Genomic DNA, 24,510 nt, shown 5'->3' with positions numbered 1-24,510 from the left:
TAATCAGTTAAGCAATTTTAACTTTTTTTTTACAAGATTTAAGTCAGTTTATTATAATTTAAGTTGAAATTACTTAAACATCCAAGTTGATTATACTTAAAAATGTAAGGTTGCAACTTTTTTTTACACTGTATATATATTATGAAATGACACAATATTATAAACATCCAAGTTGATTTACACTGTATATATATATATATATATATATATATATATATATATATATATATATATATTGTATATAATATTAATGTATTAATATTAAATCTTAAAATGTTACGTATTCATAATATCATTTTAATAATAATATACTAATATAATCTAATAGCAGATTAAATATGGAAAGTGGACCTTCAGGATCAAGGCCGACTGATGTTTTCTGATTTTTATAAATGTATTCATAAATATCTGACAGAGTATAATAAAGTGGGAAATTTGAAACCTTATAAAAGCGAAACCTTAACCTCTCCCTGACTTCAGTGTTATAATTGTGATACAATTGACTGAAAATCGAATGAAATGGTGAATTTATGCACACATTGAATAAAAACTAGTGGTAGGTAAAATTGTAAGAATCAGTGGCCTCTCACAAAATTGATCAAACACATTGAATTTGACTCACAGTGGTGCATTTTACCTCTTTTATTCAGTTGTTTTTAGAAAAGGATATCATTAGCACATTCCCGTATCGATAAGGAATGGGTCTCAACACCAAACCAGTCTAGCCAAACCAGAATAGACTTGATTATCAGTTCTCTTTCGCCATTGTGCTTCAAATACGCTGTGGAAACAGCAAGGTTTAGAGTTCATACAAAAATACTGTACAGAGAATAGAACTTTCATATTACACATTCAAAAATACACATTAATATCAATGCATACATCAGGAATTCAAAATGCATAGGGATGAACACATTTGGAGCTTTATAAAGCTTATGTAAAATCTTTTATAAACCTTTCTCTGGTCTCAATATTGCACATATAAAAGGAATGATGAAGAGCCACTTGACTTGAAACAATGAAATACATATTTTTCTATTTTTGGAGCTGTGGTGGGCCAACCTTTCCTTCTTTTTTACATATAAAAGGAACCCAATTGTCTTTCCTCCTCTAATAGTACGTACATGTTAAAATACGTACACTATCATGGTTAAATGTCTCTCAAATGAAAACAGGCCCTTCTTTGAGACTTTGCTTGCTGGCGTTGGCCCGCAATGCAGCGACCTGCAGACAAAATGTGGTCTACCGCAAAGTAGATGTCAAATAGGAAATTTCAAATAAATAAAGGCCTTATTTTTTGTAGTCAGCTTCTGGAGGCAGTTGGTAGAATTACGCAACAGGCAGGAAGGTAGTAGGGAGAGAAAAAAACCCAAAACTTAAAGGGGCCTAGGAGCGAGCCTTGGGTAGACTCCTAATGCGACGGGCCTGAACAGAGACTCTGATTGTTCAACAAAGTCTTGTAGAACAATGAGTGCTTTCTACTTTACTGCAAATAGATTTTGCTTGTGCTTTCCAACATGGTTGTAAAGACTGCAGGGTGAGGAAATAAATTCAGCTAATCCACAATTAATTACGGAGTATATAAGTGTTTTGGTGTGGACAGGACCACACTGAAGGAGAAATAACCCCCAAAAAAGTAGATTTTTAAGTGTGGGGAAACTGCTTGAACCACACAAGGGAAGTCCTGAAATGTAAAAGAAAATATTTTGTTGACTTTGACAAACCACAGGATACAGCTGCATTTTGGTTCCTGAAATGATATTTGCTTATGGTTATAATATAAACCAAGATACATCTTCAGTGATGTAGCTTTCATGTGGGTTTCTTTTTATTGTTTTAAAGAGTAGTTCACCCCATAATGAAAATTATGCCATTATTTACTCACCATTGTTTTTTTAAAGTCGTATTGTGTCATTTAGTCTGTGTAACACAAAAGGAGAATTTTCGAATAATGTTCATGCCGCTCATTTACATACAACAACAATTCACGATGGCTCATGTCTGTCAAGTTCCAAAAAGCTTTGTGTTCAGACAAGTAAATAATGACATACTTTTGGATGAACTATTCCTTAAGATTATAAAAACTATAACTTTCTTCATCTAGGATAAAAATACTGTTTTGCATCTGTCCCAACTACATATATTGGAATCATAACACGTTCAGGTCTGATTCCAATTAAAGACCTTGTTTGTTTTCCAGAGTATTTGTATTCCAGAGTGTTCCCTCTGCATCTGCAATAAAACAAACAAAAACAATGGAACCAGTTCTGAACTAAAACCGGTTCTCGATTCCCAAACCTAGCCAAGAAACATATTGACAGCGGCTTTCTTTGAAACATCACATCCCATATATCTCAATTCAACAAATCTACAAGACAAACACAAAAAGGGATCAGACACACCCTCAAACAAGTTTGCGTCAAACTCTTTAACCTGTCAAATTCTTTCTAACAAAATAATTCTGCTAATTGTTTTGTAGGGTTTAAACGGTTCACATAGCAGTGGAATATTCCACAGTCCAACACATGTTATGACAGACGAAACTAAACATCCTTATTTCCCCTTCAGATGTCAAGATATATTCCACCACAGCCCACTGTGACCATAAATCTCAGATTTTGAAACACTAGATAAATGTTTAGTGGAGGTTAATAGACTGTGGGGCCGCATGTCCACAGAGACACGACCTTTGTAAAAGCTTAGTGGCCCACGAGCGAGGAACAAGAGTTAACGATGTGCCGACCTTACAAACGCTCCTAGACCAATGTGTCCGAAATAGCCTGTGGTGGAAACATTTGTGATATTTGGCAAGTGGTGGCAAATGGCAGTTTGGCGACAATCTACCGTGAAAGTACGTGCCCTTGAGGCCTGGATGTTTGCGGGGACTGGAGTGAATGCTACATTGTGGCAGCGGTTTGGGGTTAGAATATAAAGAGAGGTATGTGGAGAGAGAAGGTAGGGGGTAACAGCACTTACCGAGATAAGCTTTTCAAGAAGTCAATGACATGTCAAAGAAGTCAGGGCATGTCAGATCTTGGTTTTATTGCTGCATGAGAGTACACGTGGCCGTTTTAGGACGTGGGTAATGGATGTACGTGCTGCTAACTAAAATGTGTTTGCATGTCATTATCACAGCTTCTTGTTTCTCATGGAAGTGTCTCGTGCAAACGCACTTCACACAAATAGGGTACAAAATAGGTCCTGGTCAACCTCCAGAAATTTAGATTTCAGTAAGTCAAACTAAAATTATGTCTTAATTTTGGACCCCATATAAAATGCTTAGAAAATGGTTCAACCCTGTTTTAAAAAAAATGCCAAAATGAAGACATCAATTGGTAGAGGCTAGTAAGTTTGGGATGAAATCCTGGTTTGAAATTATTTTTGGCACCAAAAAAATATTTGTTTGACAATTTTTTTTCTTACAATAACAGAGTTGAATGGTTTAAGCTTGAGCAATGTAGTTTACACTAACATTAATGTAAATTTTTTGAAAATTTGAGTTATATTAGTTACTTGTGTTGAAAGTGTCCAAATAATGTTGCTTTCTAGTGTTTTAAAGAAATTCATTTTTTTTTGTAATAAGGGAATTCATACAGTAACTGGGTTGTACGCAAAATATAGGAAAAAAAGCTAAATACCGTTTCTGGTAGATAAAAATCGTTCATTTAAAAAATATTTTGACTACAATTAAATGAAGTTAAAACATTAAACAGATTGTGTCAATAACATGATTATAATTGTTGGATTTAGTCAAAGGACCAGCCAAAATAAGTATTTTAGATGAGAAATAAACACATTTTGTATGTTTAAAATGTGCTATTTTATGTTTTATAATAGTTTATCTAACATATCTAATTAACCTTAGGATAATTTTTTTTTGGATTTTGTGTCTTTATTACATAAATAAACAATAAAATGTGACACTAAAGCGCACCCTATTCATGGAAAATGATGGTTACACTTCGTATTTACAGTGTAATTATTACATTTAATTACTGTGTAATGATAATTCACTACACGTACTTACTACAGGGTGTGGACAAGGTTAGTTGCATGTAATTATGCATAATTTATAGTTATTACTACAATGACTACATGTAACTTGTGTAACAAGGACACTGTAAAATAAAGTGTTACCTAAATGTCTTAAACTCCTGAAAAATAAGAAACGTGATGTTGACACGATAGGCTGTGAAGTCTTTGTTGGTGATATCAAACAGCAACTTTCTTTTCAGAGCAGCAGGCAGTCACCTTGTGCATTGTTGTTGTGGCACTCATGGCCTGAAGTGTTTGTGCCTGACACAAAGACAAAATTAAGTTTGTTTGTTGGGAGTCCATACTGTTTATGCGTGTAAGGAACAAAGAATGGTGGTGTTTTTGTCTGTTTATAGTAGCAACGTGTGTTTGTGAGAAAGGACAATGTGTGCCTGAAGGTATTCCTGCAGTGACTGGGCCAGGACTAAAACACAGATAAAGCTTAATTTGCAGTGTGTTGTGTAAGTAAAAACACTTGCTACTGAAAATGGAAATGTAAGACACCTACAAAAAATGCTTCCGTCTAATAGCGATCTACTTCAAAAGCAGAATCATCTTCCTGTTTTGTAAACATTTGGACACAGTATGTTTCGTTTTTTTTTTTTTTTATCTGAAGAAAATAAATAAATAAAAAAAAGCCAAACAAAATTAGCGCGAAAAAAAAAAACACAAAACAAAAATGAAAAGGAAAGAAACAAAACAAAAAGATCAAAGAAAATAAATGTTTGATTTGATGGGTGAAGTCCATGTGTTGTATGCATTGTAGTAGTCCAAAAAAAAAAAATTGTTTTCTTTTCTGTTTTTGAAAACTGGCTCAGATCCTTTCGAGTGTCGTAAGGAAAACTGGCTCAAATCTTTTGTTGTACTGTTTCCAAGATCTGGATATTTCAGTTCATTCGAGTTTTGTAATGAACCCAGTGGATCATGGCTCCTTGTGATAGTCTGTTGCATCGAAAGGTCCGGTGTGGTCTTAGTCCGAGTCACCCGCTGGTCACAGGTCCAGCGTGCTGGTCTGGTGCTCGCGGGAATGGCCTACAGGGTTGAAGTGGGGATGGCAGTCGTGGGGCTGGGCGACCCCCGGCTGTGCTAACGGGTTTCGGCTGATCACCAGCTCCAGTTTGTCTCCGGCCTCTGTGATGAGGGGAACAGCTAAGCAACAGTCGAAATCTCGTGTCCGCACGTGGTTCACCTGGCGGAGAAACATTTAGACATATAGACTTCAGTAAACGTCCGAAAATTCCACGTAAAGGCCCTTTCACACCAGGAACGATAACAATAATGTTGTTTATTATTTGTCATCTGCCGCTTTAAATGCTCAAGCTCTTTAAAGCAGGATGGATTCTGATTGGCTGATTCAAAGTTTTTAACGTTCATCAGTTGAAAAAAAATAATATTTCAGCAATATTGTTTAGGTGTGGTTTGGACTTATTCTTTTGCATTAGAAAGATTTTTATTGTTATCGTTGTCGTCCACGGTATGAACGGGACTTGAGATAATTTAATCAATTAAATCAATAATGCAACCGCGGCACATGTTAGCAGAGTCTCTAAAATACTTTTTGTTTATCTGAACAAGGGTTTATTCTGAAAATGTGTGTTATCATACTTGATAATGGGATGACAAATAAAACCAGACACCATAAAGCAAGCACCTCCAACTCAACCAGAGCATTTTTCAACCCCCAGTGACAAACACACACTGTTTTTTTTTTTTTGTTTTTTTTTGCTGTGGTTAACACCAAAGCTGTTAAGTATCTTAACACAGATTGAATCATTTCCACAGTCTGTGAAGCGTGGGAGATTAGAAAGAGGACCGCAAGTGCTGTGTAGCCACGCAGAAGATCCAGAGAAATAACTTTTTAACTCGACCTGTCCTCCCAGAGCCTATTGACGCTCTCATGCCTCTCAGAGTGAGTTTATATTTAACTGAGCTGGGCAGATCGAATAGCTGGGGAGAGGGAGGGGGGCGTGTGGTGATCTGAGAAGAGGCACCTGAAGGATCCTGTCGTACGGTTTGAGTCCAGCACGGTCCGCTGGACCCTCAGGTCTGATCATGTTCACGTAAACACCCTTTTCCAAGAAACCGTCTGATACGCTGAATCCAAAGTCATCGCTCTCCGGGTCTTTCATCACCGTCACCTGTTAAACACAAAATGATTGCGACAATTTAACCATGAGCTAGTTTCTTCTGAGTATTTTCTTCAGATGATGTCTTCAGCAGAAGGAATAGTTCACCAAAAAAAAAAATCAAAAAAAAAAAATCCTTGAGTTGTAAAAAATTAAACAAACAAACAAATAATATTAGATAAAAAAAATTGTTTAAAAAAAATATTCTTGTAGATTTTTAAGCATAAACCTCAATAAGTTTGTTAGGTTTATAGTGGACTTAAAATAAGAAAAACATTTTCCCAATGTGGTTAAAAAAAAAAACTAAAAAAACTAAACCCAATTTAAAAAAAAAAAAAATTCAGGGATATTTCCGGAATATAACGAAACAAAACAAAACAAAAGCACAGCAAAACAAAAGCAAAGCCAAACTAAAATAATAATAATAATAATAAAAACAATCAGCAAAGCAAAGCAAAACAAAACATATGCAAAAGTAAAGCAATACAAAAAACAAAAGCACAGAAAAGCAAGACAAAATTAAAGCAAAAGCGAAGACAAAGTAAAGAAAAGCAAAAAAAAAAAAAAAAAACACAAGCAAATCAAAGCAAAACACCTCCCAGGATATGTCCTTGGAAATAAACCACAAATATGCTGATAGGACAGATGTGTTTACATCATAAATGACTGGTCTTGACTTACTGCATTAAAATGGCATGAAGCATCTTCAGTGAAAACACATTTGAGTTTGGGAGAAAAAATATCTAAATTTCCTGTTAAACCGCAGAAGAAAAAACACACAAGATAATAATATTAACCAACGAGGGGATGCAGATGACTCTCCATGTGCTTTCCCAGGGACATTTTCTGAGAAGACCTGAGAATGCTGTTCGTATTCTCCCAGCGGTTACTGATACCAACCATGTCGACCAGCACCTCAGGAGGAAGTGGGACTCGTCATATTTTCTAAAGGGAATGCACAATACTGGTAAACAGTGTGTTCAATGTAGTATGTTGTGGAGTTTGTCCACCTTGTGCAGCTCTAACGGTGTGGGCGACAGGATGTCCTGGATCTCTTCTTTGATCCTCCGTGATTCCCAGGTTTTCTCGGACATGCGGAGCGTGCTCTTGTTCTTGGTCTCGTTGAGAAGAAGCGGGGGCTTACGCAGAGGGCTGAGGTGAGGCTGGCTGACCGCCTCGCAGTGGCTCTTTCCCCCCTCCACCCCCAAACTCAGGGCACTGCCGGTCATTATCGACGCCTAGGGATGGACAAGAACCACAAACACTGACTCCTGCTCTACTGAGGTCTTTTCACATGTCTCATGCCAAGTGTGCTACACTCCTGACGCGAGTCATGTGAAAGGGCCTTCAGGCCTCAATGTTTCAATAGGGAGCGCTGTGTGAGCCTCTGATTGGGTGCTCATTAAGCAATTGTCTCATCTAATGAAACTCTATTAACCAGAGGACATGAAGCCCATCCTCATTTACCTTTAATGAGCTCCAGTTCGGTTTATTTCCAAAGAGCTGTGACTGAAATGTCTGTTAATTGAGAGTTCAGGCATGTCTGACTCTTTGAAGCTGTGATTCAATAGGATTTAACTCAAACCACGACACATAGGATCTACGCTCATGAAACTAATATCAAAACGCTGTTAGAAATGGCAGATTAGTTGGAAAGCTGAGTTTCGCCTTTATGACGTAACTTGAGGTTTTTGCAGGATTGCACATTAATATGCAATTTTAAGGATGTAACTAAAACAAATACTTCTGTAAAGTCCCTCAACAACCATAAAGCACCTCCTTTAAAGACAGTTCACTCAATAGGCAAATCAGGGTTTTCATTAACCAAAGCTAAAACTAAACTAAAACCATAAGAAACACTTTTGTTGAATCGTAACTTGAAATAAAATACGGAGCACCTAAAGGGACACGGTGATGGAAAAAATATGAGATGGGAGGAAAATATTTTTCAATGCTTTATAGTTCTCTTGAAAAAGTTTTGCGCACGTCTGAGAAATTTTGCATTTGCTTGCAAAGAAAACTCAAAAGGTTTTGCGAGCGAATGTAACGTTTCTTAAAACGTAAAAAAGAGAACGTAAAAGCATTGAAATATAACTTTTTTTTTCCAATCAAAATGTCCCTTTAAGGGCTCCGTAATATAACATGTTAACTGAAGTTAAATATTTAAAAATCTAAGGCAACATTTCTTATTTTCATTTTCTTTTTTTTTCCTTCTTAGTTTAAGTTGAAGTATTAAAATAACTAAAACTGAATTAAAATTAAAATAAAAAAGCAAGGCAAAAAAAATAAAAAAATAAAACAAAAAACTGCAAAGCAAAGTGAAGCAAAACAAAACGCACACACACACACACAAAAAAAGCTAATTAAAGCAAAACAAAAAACAAAACAAAATCAAAGTAAAGCAAAACAAAACAAAATCAAAGTAAAACAAAAGCACAGCAAAGCAAGACAAAAACAAATCAAAAGCGAATGCAAAGTTAAGCAAAGCAAAGCAAAAAAAAAAAAAAAAGTTATCTTTTTTTCTTAGTTGAAGTTGAACTACTAAAATAACTTTAACAAAAACTTTAACAAAAGTTGAAATATGAATAAAATGTTTGATAGTATATGAATGATATTGAAATAACACTGATGCAAATTCAGTCATTATTTATTCACCTTCAAGTTATTCCAAACCTGTTGGACTGATTTTCTTCTGTGAATGTGAAACACTTAGTCCTGGCTGCTCTTTTCCTGACTTCACTGTTCAACCGAATACCTTTGATGTCACTGACGTGGCAGCATATTTGAATTTTAGTGGGAATTATATTTAAATTTCAGCATTTTCACACACAAAGCTATCATGTGGCGTCAGAAGCAACCCATCCACTGGCATTACACTGAAAAGAGTGCCAGGACAGGACAAAAACATCTCCTTTTGTGTTGCACGGATGAAAGAATGTCAAGTACCAATGGAGGAACATGTCATCCATGGCTGACCTCGCTGACCAATGTCATCACAAATCTGATAAAAACACTTCCTCATACTTTCGTAACTCTCCTCAGTTGGTTGTGTAAGAACAGAGCTCATTGTTTAGAGCAAGCAGGCATGAAATGAGACATCGGTTGCCATGCATACTTCTTTTTCTGGTGACGGTAGAGTAGTGATTGGTGCTCTGGGATTTTCAGCATTAAGAAGGAAAAACAAAAGAATGATCGGCGTCTGCTGATGGCAGTGTGTATTTGCATGCCGTCAGTGTTGTTTTAGCACTTGACTCATATTTACAGTAATTATGTACATATGATACTGGTGCAAACACAGCCCAAAAAAATGTGCTGAACAATTTTCATGGGACATATTTCACTGGGACTGTACAGCATTGCTCAACCACTGAACACCAGAGATTTAGGAGTCATTCTAGTTATATATATATATTCCCTAAACACACTTAAAGACAAAGAATACAATCTCAAGCTACATTAATATAATAATAATATTTTAGGATATTCTGAATCCTGTTATCAAGGTTCTGGCCTCCATATCATGAGGCAGACAACATGACTTTTCTATAAAAAGGAGGTCAAATACTGTAATTTTTCTCTATTGTTTGTGACTGAAGAACCCAGCACATGTAAACTTTGTTTAAAGTGATATTTTACTATAATTTTAAGATAATAAGACACAGTTACATTTAAATGTTAATAGAGTGTAAATGGATTTTTTATTTTACAAAAAGTTCTGCCATAATTAATAAACTATTTCAAATAGAATTTACATGCCATATATATATATATATATATATATATATATATATATATATATATATATATATATATATATATATATATATATATATATATATGGCATGTAAATTCTATTTGAAATAGTTTATTAATTATGGCAGAACTTGTCTTGAATTAAGACATGTGTATATATATATATATATATATATATATATATATATATATATATATATATATATATATATACACATGTCTATATATATGCATATATATATATATATATATATACACATGTCTATATATATACATATATAGACATGTCAAAATGTATATGGCCTAAAATAGATTAAATAGATAGAATAGATTAAATAAATACACACCATAACATGAAATTATTTTTAAAAATAAATTCATAATTATTTTTAATTTTAAAAATATTTATTCCATAATTTTTTATGGACCCTCAGGCTGTGATGAAATTTTTCTAATTATTAACGTCATAAATCTAGCAACTTTTTAAATATATATTCTCTCTTTTTTTATTTCATATAAAAATTTAAGACCATAATTTGTGTCATATTACCTTGGCATTAGTTTTTTAAAAACTAGTTACCTCTGATGTGTGAATGACGAAAATGTTTACATTTTTCTCTTTTCTGACTATGTTAATCAAGCTCTTCACATTTTGTTTTTTTCCTCTTTTGGAAAAGTCACAGAAATGCCATTTTTAATTTTATCTTCTGCTACTGGAATGGAAAAATGATATTTTTTGTAGTTTCCGTTCACCACTATAGACGTTTACCCAAGTGTGACGGCTTCAGCTTCTGAGAACTGAGGAGCGTCCATTAATATATTAATAATATAATATTTAATATTATACCTTTTATGCTTTTTTACATGTTCAACATTCTATAGTGTGTACTGTGTGAGCTGTTTGAGCATGTCTGCACTGATCCAGCCGACCAATCAGAGCACAGTGTGCTTTTCAGAAGGAGGGGCTTCATAGAGACAGGAACTAAACAGAGTGATACTGACAGACGGGGAAGATAAGTGCTGCAATAATATAAAATATGTGAAAAATAATGTGTTTTTGAACATTCAAGCATGAAAACCTATTCTAGTAGAGCTCAAAACCAGTACTTTGTGAAAGGGCCGAGTACACAAATGGTTCTCCTTCATGAAATGACTCTTACATAACTGATGTTGACATCATCATCACACCGTAAGTGCAAACTATTAACTTTTTCTATGGAGAAATGGCATCTTTTCCTCTTATGTGTTAAAGTATATCTAATCCACTAGATGATTAAAGGTTTCTAAGCAAGCGAGCTCATTATTTGAGCGGTTTACCTCAATCTCGCGCAGTAGCTCGGACTGGCCACACGTCTCCAGGTCTTCCAGGGCTTGGCACCAGAAGCTGTCCTCCTGCTCCATTATGAGACCATCGGCATGTGTCTGGCTGCTGTATCTGCGGCACACACACAGGTTAGAGCCAATAAGGCATGAGGCACTTAAGCTGGCACTGATATCCGGCACTCTGGCACCAGCCTTGGCACGTTAAGAAGGACCGCAAGGATGGGTGGATTCCTCTTGGAAAAGAAACTAGGCCTGAAGCCCTGCTTAGACTTTCTACTAACTACAAGTAACTTAGCAACAACATGTCAACTCGAACTCTCATTAGAGTATTAGTACACTGTGTGCTTAATATCTGCTAACTCTTTATGTTGATGCTCCCTCAACAGACATTCTACTGACTTTAAGTAACTTTGCAAGTACATGTCAACTTATTCTACTAATTCTGTTCTACTAACACTTAATCTAACAGTCTACAACATTATACTAGGAGTAAATGTACTAATTATACTAATACTCCAATGAGGCATGTAGTTACAAAGTTACTTGTAGTTAGTAGAATGTCTAAAGTGGACCATAGAAATACAGTATTACCAAAAAGGGTCAATGAAAACTAAATAAAAAGTAAAATTGTATTAATTTTTGGATGTTCCATTTTATTGCTAAGGCATAATAAATGGTTGCTAAGATGGTTTGAGTGGTTGCTAGGCTGTTGAAAGTACATACAGACAGATAGAATCAGAGTTATTTTAGCATTATTTATATAGTGTTATAGTATTTATTAATATTTGAATTAGCTTTTATTTTTTTATATTTTATATTTTCTGTTTCTATTTAAATTTTATTTAAAGTTTTAGTAATTTTGATTTTGTCATTTTTTATTAGTTTTGGTATTTCAAACTTTTTTAACTTTTTTAACTTGAACTTTTTTTATAAACAGTTATGGTTACACAACACTTATGTATCATAATAAAGAGACAAATAAGTCCATTTTAAATACTGAAAACCATTGTCAACAACAAGTTTTGGCATTAGCATCTGATTCAAACAGGAAAAATTAAATAAATATAAAATAATTATATTTAGCTTAAGTTTTAATTAATTTAGTACTTTAACTTAAGCCGGGTTCAGACTACACACTATTTTTGTCTAATATTATAATTGGTGTCAGATTTTTTTGCCGATACCGATAACCGATAATTCTTTATATTTGAAAGCCAACAACCGATATTGACCGATAAATCTAAATCCAAATTTTTATATAATTTTTAAGAGCCTAATTACAAAAACAAAAGTCTCACAATTAAAAGCCGTCATTCTCATTATAATTTCATGCAGCCTATATGACTTTTGCACTGTATTTTCCTTTTTTTGAAGTAATTCCAATCATATTTCAAGGAATTCAAAACCATCATGTTAAACAGTGTCGCGTCTAAAGGAAATAACACATTATTTATCAGCTTAAATATATCGGCCAAAGTTTCTCATCGGGCCCGATAACGCTAACATTAAAAATGAACATATATCGGCCGATACCGATATGGTGGCCGATATATCGTGCATCCCTAATATTATTTATTTCGATGAATCGATTAATTATAGCAACACTGAATGGAAAGCACAGTATATGAGTGTTTGGAGCTTGGAGAGCATGACCTCCAGTCTCACCCGGCCGTTTTCTCCCAATCGTCTTCGCTGAATCCCCCGTCACTGAAGGGGTAGTTCTTGCGGCGGGCGGGGGGTGGAGTGCTGTTCCTCTGCTTGCTGTTACGCCACTCGTGAGGGTGTAACGCTATCCCAGCGGCCTGATGGATGTAGGCACCTTTGGAGGAGGCGGACGAGGTCAAAAGCTTTACTACGGCTGTCGATAGATCACCAGTGTGGAGATTTACGAGCTTCAACTCACCTTGGCTGCTGTATCCGGCGTCGATTCCCGAGCCGTCCCACGACTCCATCGCTGAATCCACGCTGGGGATGGTGGCGGAGTAAATGTCCGACAGCTTGTTGGTCTTCTGCGAGTCGGTCATCTCGTCCTCGTTGTCGCTGAGCTCGGTATCGAGATCGTTCTCTTTATTTTTATCATCTGGGTCTGAAGAGGGAGTTACGATTATCATATATATATATTTCCATATAGAAGATAAGCGTAGGATCCTGTTGTTTGCGACTCACCGTCGGTCTGCTTCTTGATCTTGAGTGTGACGGTTTCTCCTGCCATCTGCAGCAGGTGTATGGCTTCACTGAGCGGCTTGCCCTTCAGACTCACGCTGTTGATGGCCAGAATGCGATCTCCGACATGAATGGCTCCGGTCCTGAGAGAACAGACGACACCGCCACGCTGATAAACACACGCTGATAAACACACGCTGATAAACAACGGTGAATGGGCAATCTGGCCTTGGGGACTTTTAGAGAAGAAACTCGCACTTTAAAAATCGACCCTCAGGGACATAAAGAGTCCATAGATGGAGAAATAACTGTATACACTCACCTAAAGGATTATTAGGAACACCATACTAATACTGTGTTTGACCCCCTTTCGCCTTCAGAAGTGCCTTAATTCTACGTGGCATTGATTCAACAAGGTACTGAAAGCAAATGTTGGCCCATATTGATAGGATAGCATCTTGTAGTTGATGGAGATTTGTGGGATGCACATCCAGGCCACGAAGCTCCCGTTCCACCACATCCCAAAGATGCTCTATTGGGTTGAGATCTGGTGACTGTGGGGGCCATTTTAGTACAGTGAACTCATTGTCATGTTCAAGAAACCAATTTGAAATGATTCGAGCTTTGTGACATGGTGCATTATCCTGCTGGAAGTAGCCATCAGAGGATGGGTACATGGTGGTCATAAAGGGATGGACATGGTCAGAAACAATGCTCAGGTAGGCCGTGGCATTTAAAGATGCCCAATTGGCACTAAGGGGCCTAAAGTGTGCCAAGAAAACATCCCCCACACCATTACACCACCACCACCAGCCTGCACAGTGGTAACAAGGCATGATGGATCCATGTCTCTCATTCTATCAGCTTGAATCAGTCGGCCCATTCTCCTCTGACCTCTAGCATCAACAAGGCATTTTCGCCCACAGGACTGCCGCATACTGGATGTTTTTCCCTTTTCACACCATTCTTTGTAAACCCTAGAAATGGTTGTGCGTGAAAATCCCAGTAACTGAGCAGATTGTGAAATACTCAGACCGGCCCGTCTGGCACCAACAACCATGCCACGCTCAGAATTGCTTAAATCACCTTTCTTTCCCATTCTGACATTCAGTTTGGAGTTCAGGAGATTGTCTTGACCGGGACCACACCCCTAAATGCATTGAAGCAACTGCCATGTGATTGGTTGAGTAGATAATTGCATTAATGAGAAATTGAACAGGTGTTCCTAATAATCCTTTAGGTGAGTGTATGTATATACACAGTATATATGCTGTATATGTCTATGCACTTTGATGGATTGTATGTAGCACATTCATTCTTGAATATTTTGAGTTAACATTACCAATATACAGTATGTGTTGCTTCACAGTGTGTTGTGAGTGTGTGTTGGGTATGTATGTGTGTTGTGTGAGTGTGTGTGTTGTGTTTGTGCGCGCCAAGATCTACAAATGACAAATCATAATTGTAGACTTGTGTGCTATATTTAAAATAATACAGAATCTAACTTTTAATTAATAAATGTGAGAAAAACAGTTTCATCATGAGTACATAATTAATATTTTAATAATAATAATAATCATATTTTTAACTATTTCATATGACTGATTATTATTAGTATTAATATTGCTTTTATTTACAGTGATAACATATTTTTTTTTTAATTAATAATAATTTAGATATTACCGTATAAGGCATAAGCTTTGGTTACCAGACAAAAGAGGTTAAAAATGAATGAATAATCGAATATTTCATTAATAATAATATGAACTTTAATAATATATTGATACTTAACAACAACAACAGCTAGGAAGAATATCTAAATTGACTGGTTTTATTCAAATAAAAAATATTTAATATAGCTGAATTACCCTGACTATTATTATTATTATTATGGCCACTCTTAATATTATTGCTTTTAAATAATAAACACATTTTCACTCTTTATAGTGTGCTGTGCAACAATATGCATTATGAAATGCATAATCAAAAATCATTCCAAATTCAGGTTTTAGAATGTAAAGAGTGAGAAAGAGAGAGTGTATGTGCTGGTGTCTCTCTGTCACAGGGGTGTTTTGGGAGTCGACCCGTCAGACGCGGGCGGGACTCACCTCTCAGCGAGACCCCTCTTGGTCAGGCCTGAGATGATGATGGGGTCAAAGGGCTCCTCGGTGCCGGAGATGGTGATGCCCAGCGGGCCACCGTAGCGCTTCAGCTCCACCGTGTAGATGATGGAGCCGGACGACTCCTGCTCGTCTGGACACACACACACACACACAATGACACGCATCTGACCAACTACTCTTAGATATCAGACATGCATTCAAAATCAACATATCATGAGTGAATGGTGAACACAGTGTCCTCTTAGAGCTGTAAATAGACCCGTCTGCTGACTCAGCCCGCACAGTTTCACTTCTGAGGAACGACGAGACACTTCATCTGCTGTTCTTCTGACCGCACACTGTGTTTCGCCTCATAACAAAACATGATAAATGTCTGAGTTGTTGAAAGAACTCTGTCTATCATGTCAACAAAATAACTGAGTGACACATAAAGGATATGTACACTGTGTCATTTTTATTGTTTTGATGACTTCAATATTATAAATGCAGAAAATAGCAACAAAGAAAGAGTGGGCGTGGTCAAATGTTTGATTGACAGTGTTGAACATCAGGGTTTTTGTCATTAGTTGATTCCTTGGATAAGAGAATCTTTAACTATTTTATGTAGTTCTACTGACACCTGCTGGTTGAATGTTGAAGGACACATTGATATGCTTTCAGTGTGATTTGGTTTAAAATCAAAATAGAGTTGGTTCATTTATTTTGGATTGACTGAATGACTTTGGAATAACTTTGTTTTAGCTGAATGAAATTAAAGCATTTAACCAGCTTATATTTCATATTTAAAAAAATGATAAGAGGCAAACATACATACATACATACATATATATATATATATATATATATATATATATATATATGTGTGTGTGTGTGTGTGTGTGTGTGTGTGTGTGTGTGTGTGTGTGTGTGTGTGTGTGTGTGTATTTATGCATTTATATATCAATTTACAATTTGATAAATGATAAAAGAGATGAGAATGTTAAATTATAATTGTATATTAAATTACGTGTAATATATGTATATGATAAAAGATCAAACAAAATAAAAAATGATTAAATTTTATAAGAGGCAAAAATAGGCAAAAATAAAAAATAGATTTATCTTTATAAGAGGCAAAAAACAATCATAGAAAATAATAAAATAAAAAGGGATTTATATTTCTGAGGCAAAAATAACTTTATCAGATAAACAACACATTTTTAAGTTGAATATGATATCCATGTTAATTTTATTTTATCATATATAAATGATCACTTTAAATAAAAAGATTTCAAGTGATTTTTAAGGCAAAACAAGTATATATATATATATATATATATATATATATATATAAAATAAAATACAAGAAAATAGAATTTAGAATTTATCAGGCGAAAACCATAAATAAGATAAACAATGAATAAAAATAAAAAGAAAAATGGATTTATATTTCTAAGAGGCAAAAATATACATAAAGCAAAAGCAAAAAAATATATATATAATGCAATGTATGTCAATGTATGTTATTTAAATGGTAAACTATCATCATGATAATGTTTGTCATCCTGATGGATTTTTTTTTTGTTTCTACTACATTGTAATAATTTAAATTACTGTTGAAAATCTTCTAAGAGAATATTGATAAAGAGAAAGGAACTCAAAAGCCCAAAACATCCAAATGCACCTAAAAAGTTTTTTTCTAAAAGCTACATATATAATTCCCCTTTTCTTTCTTTTAAAATAGGAACTGATGAGCTTCACGTGTTCTTCACAGGTTTAGTGGGATGGACTGCGGGTCCACATCAGCACACACACCTGAGTTGTCCTCATCCTTGCGGATTTTGAGTTTGACCAGGTCTTCGCTGAGCTGGAGGATCTGGACGGCGTCTTCCATGGAGCAGTTCTCCAGGCGGATGTTATCTATGGCTAGCAGCTTGTCTCCGGGCTCCAGAGTTCCTGTTCTGCAGGCAAAAAAACATCAAATGCGCTTCAGTCCCACAGACAAACACGAGGCGAGCCTGAGGAGCGAGTCCTCAACAAACTCTGCACTTCTTTTTTAAGATATATATACGATACAATTTTGATTATAAAATATCAACTTTATATAATAAAGCATGTAAAGAAAGCACTCTATTTGACTGTAATAAATCATATATGGAGTTCATCACCCCCTACTGGACATTACATAATAATGTAATCGATAATAATTCTAATTTGTGTGTGGAATATTTCAGGATTCGATATCATGTATAAAATTGTATTTTATAGATTCCATATAGTATGAATATAAAAATGTTAAGTCTTAAAATAAAGCAGATAAGATTTAAGGGATTTATATTTCTAAGAAGCAAAAACAATTATATAAAATAAAATAAAATAAAATGGACATACATTTCTAAGAGCAAAAACCTTAAAAATAATAAAATAATTGACATTTTTATATTTAGAAGCAAAAACAATTATTTACAAAATGAAATAGGACTTATTTCTTAAATCGTTTTTTAAATCTCTTTTTTTACATAAAAATAACAATAATAATTGTTTTAGCTCTTAAATATATAAATCATGTTTTTTATTTTATAAATATATGTTTAAATAAATGTATTTAAATATATCTAAATAAAACGGATATACATTTTTAGGACAAAATCACACACTCACACTCACACACACACACACACACACACACACAAGCACACGCACACGCACACGCAAATACACAACACACGCACACACACACAAATTGATTTATATTTATAAGAGCAAAAATACTAAAGAATCAGATATCATGTTTCAAATTTTATTTTATATTTTCCATGTATAATCTGAATATTATAATTCTAAGTCTTAAAATATAAATCAATAAATAAATAAATAAATATGAATATATATAAATATATATATTTATATTTCTAAGAAGCAAAACTAATTATATATAAAATGAAATGGATTTATATTTCTAAGACCAAGTATATTTATAGGGATTTATATTTCTAAGAGGCAAAAAACAATGATATAAATTAAAATGATTAAAAAAAAAAATAATAATAATGATTTATATTTAGGATCATCTTTCTATAAGATCATAAACATTTATTTTAAAAGTGTTTTTGGCAGTGTGTGTTCATACCTGTGGGCCATGCTGCCTTTTTTAATGTCAGAGATGATAAGAGGCTCTCCTGGTTTCTTACTGGCTGCAGAAAGATGGGAAAACAGCAGTGTTTCAGTGTGACACACACACACACTAAAACACACCCCCACAAACACGGTTTCAAGGCAAAAATCAAAACTGGATCCAGCTTAGGCATGAGCAAGACGTTCAGAGGGAATATTTTGTGCAGATAGAATAAAACATTTCAAGACCAAAATTCCATCACAAGTGTAAAAATACCCATCATCCATTGGCTGTTTGGCTGACAGATGCAAATGAACTCACTAGTGATTTCAAGTTAAATAAGAAGGTTTTTCCCCAGTTGATCATGGGGGATGAGAGTATCCTCCATGAAAAAAGTGCCGTGGCACACGGTGCTTTGATATATATCATGGAATTTAAATTGCACTCAAAGCTAATTCGAAGAATACCATGGTAATACAGAGGATCCGAAAACCACGTTTCACATCTCAAGATTTGGTCTGAAGAGCTGGAACACACACAATGCTCTCCGCCTGAGGCTGCTGAAAACACACGACACATCATCCGTTATGTTCAGATACTCAGCAGAAAGTATTTCTGGGAGAAAGATTTAACTGGGCGAGAGATGAAGAGAGAGAGCCAGAGGAAAGAGGATGATCTTACAGTCACAATCAAGCTTGACTGTAGTTCACAGGCTCCTTCAAGCTGGGCCAGAAGAACCGAAGTTACATACCAAATCAGTCATATAAAATCGAATAAATTACATGAACATTTAAAATAATAATTAGCACTGCACCAAAATGAAAATTCTGGGCCGAAACCGAAAATTTAGGATGCACTTGGATGAAAACCGATTTTTTTTTTTACATATTTATTTTGTATAACTGTATAAATATTAGATTTTTAAATTAATTGCATGAATTGAATGAATTGAAAAACATAACAACAAATAAATTATATATAATAATAAATTAAATACTGCATTTATTTTCACCAATGGATTCGATTTTCAGGGAACTGTAATGATAAAAAGAATCGTTTTAAGATGTGTAAATTATGACGGCAAATGAAATGAATAGGAAATGACTAAACACTAAATTAAAATATAAAATAACACAACAAATCAATAATATATAGAAAAAATGCAATTAAATGAAAATGTTAAATAATAATGCAATAATCCAATAATAATATATAATAAAAAATATAAAATAATAAATTAAACAATATTTTTTTTAATCCAATAGATTAGACTTTGAAGTAAATCTACTGATAAAATTAAACCTTCGAAAGCAAAAATATGCACTTTTAATAAAATGTTATTATTTTTTAATGGCGAATTAAATGTAAGCAAAATGACTAAACACTACATTTACATAATAATATATAATCAGTAATCATCTAAAATAATAACAATAAAATAAAATATTTATTTGTTTATTTATTTTCTGTGAACACATTTACTAATGAAGTGATAAAAGTGTCAGTTATATATATAATATATGCAGTAAATATGCATAAAATATACCTCATGCAACTAGTATTTACAATATTATTGTGTGCATTTGTACAAAATGCATTTGTCACTGAAGAGATTCATTCAAAAAACTCTGATTCATCCAGTAATGAAACAAGTGTATGAGTGAGTCATTGAATCATGCATTCAAGAGATTCATTCAAAAAACACTGGATCATCCAGTAATGAAACAAGTGTATGAGTGAGTCATTGAATCAATCATTCAAGAGATTCGTTCAAAAAACACTGATTCATCCAGTAATGAAACAAGTGTATGAGTGAGTCATTGAATCATTCATTCAAGAGATTCGTTCAAAAAATGCTGATTCATCCAGTAATGAAACAAGTGTATGAGTGAGTCATTGAATCATTCATTCAAGAGATTCGTTCAAAAAACGCTGATTCATCTAGTAATGAAACAAGTGTATGAGTGAGTCATTGAATCATTCATTCAAGAGATTCGTTCAAAAAACGCTGATTCATCCAGTAATGAAACAAGTGTATGAGTGAGTCACTGAATCATTCATTCAAGAGATTCGTTCAAAAAACGCTGATTCATCCAGTAATGAAACAAGTGTATGAGTGAGTCATTGAATCATTCAATAAAGAGTTTCGTTCAAAAAATGCTGATTCATCCAGTAATAAAACAAGTGAATTGTATGAATAAGTCATTGAATCATTCATTCAAGAGATTCGTTCAAAAAAGCTGATTCATCCAGTAATGAAATGAGTGGGGCCTTTATGAGCGAGTCATGACATGTTATTTTGTTTTGTTGTCTGTTCAGAATCGCGGGAGAATCGTGATCTCTATTTGAAAAGAAATCGTGAATCTAAATTTCTCTAGAATCATGCAGCTCTATTTCAAACTCTATTCATCCCTTCAAAGTGCATCTTACGCATTACTATACGCCCAGTACAGTAAGATGTCTAAGACGTCTGACGGACGAGATAAGAATTGTACTTAAACTTTCAGGCTCTGAATCTGTCAGAAGTGCTTCTGCTTTAGTCCCTTGACTGACGGACACACTTCTTGTGCACGTGGCGAAGCTTGAGATTCAAATCAACCCTCGTGCAAGTAAAATACAAGTGTAACGGCCCATGATCCCTTAGTGTAAAGAAGCTTCAGAGGAACGTCAGATGGAAAGAAGCCAGACAGACGCAAGAGCTCTTCTTGAGTAAACAAGCCCACGGAAAGCCTGGGAGAGCAGCGTAAACACTTCCTCAGAGAAGGGGCTCGGTTTATCAGAGCTAATATAACTTCATGACATGGACGAGATGGGATGTGCCGTATCGGGTGGCCTGGATATGAACACGCTCCATGAGAAAAAACGATCCGTGTTTGGCGACACAGAACATGACGACTGGAGTGGATGTCAAAACATTTGTATGGGGTTTATTTTCCATGTCTTTAGGGATATCAAATTGAACTACATCTCTGTGAGTTTGAAGAGTGAAACGGAGAATGGAAAAATAGGCCAGGGAGAGAGGGATCTTAAAATCTTGCATTGAATGAAAATGAAAACATCAGGAAAGCAAAAAGGAGTTATGCGGTTATTAGGAATTAGGAGTTATTTGGTCCCAATGTGGACCAAACTAAATGAAGAATATCCCCAGATGTCAAGAGTGAGTATTCAGGTCTTACCACTGATAGTGATGCCCAGCTCCACTCCTCTTTTCTTCTGCAGCTTCACATGGAAAGTTCCACTGCTAGGCACAACAGATTCTGGCCATACAGCAAAGTAAGTAAAAAATTATGTTGAAACACAAATACCGATTTTCAATCAAATACCAATAGAAACTGAAAAAGTTCATGTTTTATGGACTCTCCGTGGAAATCACGGGAACGCTCACTAACCTGCCACGTCAAACTCAATCTCTAGTGTGACCTTATTGGCCAGAGCAGCATCTCGGAGCAGCTGATTGGCCTCTTCCAGCGTTCCATCTTCTGTAGGAATTCCATTGATGGATAAGACTCTGTCTCCAACCTGGAGAAGCCCACACCTGCCAATCAAAACGAGAGAAGTACTAAAAAGCTCTAGAAATATTGGTGGTTTCTTGTTTCCTTCATCTAGCGATTGATTTTAATTGACCTATCGGTAAGCCCCTCCCCTCGAATGCAGACGAGCCAATGGCAGTTGAGTATCAGTTGCACGGGGACCGGAACTCGGACATCTTTAGGTTTCGGCGCCATAGAGAAACATTGGAAGATCTGAAGTACTCATGGGTTTGATGGTTTTTATGTAAAAACAATGGTAATGGGATTTATTTTATTACATTTCTTAAACCCAAACAAGACTAAGATTAAGATTAAGTTGTGTATTTATCCAATGATGTGGGCGCAGTAACCTGGTTCCTTAAGGATTCAACCCCAATCCCAATCAAGACGAAAACGTCCATGCTAACGTATAAACCTAAATAGCTAACTGTGCTCATTTCATGTACAGACTGATTTACAATTCAGTGCCTTTCCATATTAAACTGGTTAAATGTAAATTAATTTAATCTTACTCTGCGGTACATGAACAGTGTTGATCCTGGATGTTGTTCATCTGCGATCGTGACGACCGTAACATGAGGCTTTTCCCGCTTGCATTGAGATCTGTAACCCTTGCTTCCAAATTAATCTTGTTACCTACCGTATTTATTTTAAAATCTTTTATATATCTCTCCATGGCATATTTAAGTCCTGCATGAATGCTCCTCGACGAGAGGTGGTCCTTCTGTGTCCAAAATGTATCAAAAACATCTTGGGACAAGGTTTTCACACTGACAGCTGTCATTAAATGACAGTTAGCAACAGTAACTAAGGGGGGCGGGGCTTACCGATAGGTCAGTAGGGCGGTTCTTGGCCAAAATAAGATGTAAAGTGGACCAGACTTCATGCAAATAATCACAAGTCTGACTGTACAAAACTAATGTCAATATAAAAAGTTGATTTTATCAAACACGAACAACAAAAATGCATGACTTACAATAAGCATATTGTATTCATATGGCTCTAAATGCAAGCCCAATGTCACTGTGGGAAGCCGTGTATGTATGGATGACAACAACTGACCTGACATTTAGTGACTTCCAGGCCAAACACCACAAATGTCACACACTGCCACAGTACAATACAGCTCAACACACATCAGATCACTCGCTTCATGGTACAACAATCTCACACCGGGACTGACTCACGCACTGAGCTACAAAAACAAACAGAAACGGACACATTTACAGGTTTGAATATATATGGTTTGTTTAGGTTCTCATCCAGTGACAGCAAATAAAAGTAGAGCTGACTCTGTCATGGTAAGGCATTTTCTTGTGTCGGGTTCATTAGAGAGAATGTGTGGATGAACTCAGCAAATTGTTAGCAAAACAGCTAAAAAAGCACCTTTGTATGAACTTAGTCTCAGATGTTTCTCTTAAAATTCCTACAGAGACCTAAATTATTGACATAAAGTAAGAGTTTTGGAGAGAGCAATAGTTAGCCAAACGCTAGCAAAAGTTAGCAAAGCAGCAGATGTAGCACATATGTCTCAGATGCTTATACTAAACTTCCTTTGGATGAATAAAAAGAAACAAGACCATCGTTGATACAACAAGAACTTAGAACTATGGTTAGCAAAATGTTAGCAGCTGAAATAACACCTTTGTATGAAAAGATACCTACATTGCTGAAATGCAGTAAGAGTTATAGAGAGAACAGTTAACTGTGGCCCGCCAAACGCTAGCAAAAGTTAGCAAAGCAGCAGATGTAGCACCTTTGTCTCTTTGGACAAATAAAAAGAGACCCAACTGAGACAATTGTTGACAGACAGTAAGAACTTAGAGCTATAGTTAGCAAAATGCTAGCAAACGTAAGAGTAACAAATCAACTGAGAAGGCACATTTTTATTAACTTAGCCTCAGATTTTTCTCCATTCTGGTAGACAAATAAAAAGAGACCCATGAGACAATCTTTGACATGCAAGAAGCATTTAGAGCTACAGTTAACCAAATTGAAGCATAGCAAAACAGCTGAGACCATCTGTGGCAACTTAGTTTCGGATGTTATGATTTTCTGGATAAATAAAAAGAGACCGTGAGACAATTGTTGGCATGCAATTAGAGTTAGACTTAGCCAAATGTTAAAAGTTAGCAAAGCAAACTTATTTTCTGATATTTCTTATAAAATATCTTTGGACAAATAGTAAGAGACCCAAATGAGACAAGCAAAATGTTAGTAAAAGTTAACAAAGCTGCTGATGTAGCAACTCAGTCTCAGATGTTTCTCCAAAATATCTTTGGACAAACACAAAGAGACCCAATTGAGACAATTGTTGACATGCAGTAAGAGTTTGGAGCTATAAAATGAAAGTGGCTCTCATC

At 35.2% G+C, this 24,510-nt stretch overlaps 1 protein-coding gene across 6 annotated transcripts in view; it reads right to left on the bottom strand.

The window, feature by feature from the left end:
* Nucleotides 1-634: 634 nt before the first annotated feature.
* Nucleotides 635-24,510, bottom strand: part of grip2b (glutamate receptor interacting protein 2b) — a 113,010-nt gene continuing 89,134 nt past the window's right edge. For 4 of the 6 annotated variants that reach the window (XM_081385598.1, XM_081385599.1, XM_081385601.1 and 1 more), the window contains exons 13-24: nucleotides 22,007-22,152; nucleotides 21,794-21,874; nucleotides 18,633-18,696; nucleotides 17,318-17,463; nucleotides 15,509-15,653; nucleotides 13,404-13,543; nucleotides 13,141-13,323; nucleotides 12,903-13,056; nucleotides 11,232-11,349; nucleotides 7,172-7,399; nucleotides 6,027-6,173; nucleotides 635-5,224 (exon numbers count right to left, since the gene is read on the bottom strand). In XM_081385598.1, coding sequence (XP_081241724.1) covers nucleotides 5,027-5,224; nucleotides 6,027-6,173; nucleotides 7,172-7,399; nucleotides 11,232-11,349; nucleotides 12,903-13,056; nucleotides 13,141-13,323; nucleotides 13,404-13,543; nucleotides 15,509-15,653; nucleotides 17,318-17,463; nucleotides 18,633-18,696; nucleotides 21,794-21,874; nucleotides 22,007-22,152 — 1,750 coding nt within the window. In that variant the 3' untranslated portion in view covers nucleotides 635-5,026. The remainder of the gene's footprint in view (nucleotides 5,225-6,026; nucleotides 6,174-7,171; nucleotides 7,400-11,231; nucleotides 11,350-12,902; nucleotides 13,057-13,140; nucleotides 13,324-13,403; nucleotides 13,544-15,508; nucleotides 15,654-17,317; nucleotides 17,464-18,632; nucleotides 18,697-21,793; nucleotides 21,875-22,006; nucleotides 22,153-24,510) is intronic. The other 2 variants (XM_081385600.1, XM_081385603.1) reach the window with 2 other exon arrangements.

The sequence above is a fragment of the Scardinius erythrophthalmus genome, assembly GCF_964197995.2.
Source record: "Scardinius erythrophthalmus genome assembly, chromosome: 14".
Taxonomy (NCBI): Eukaryota; Metazoa; Chordata; class Actinopteri; order Cypriniformes; family Leuciscidae; genus Scardinius; species Scardinius erythrophthalmus.
This window is presented reverse-complemented; position numbering and strand designations above follow the sequence as displayed.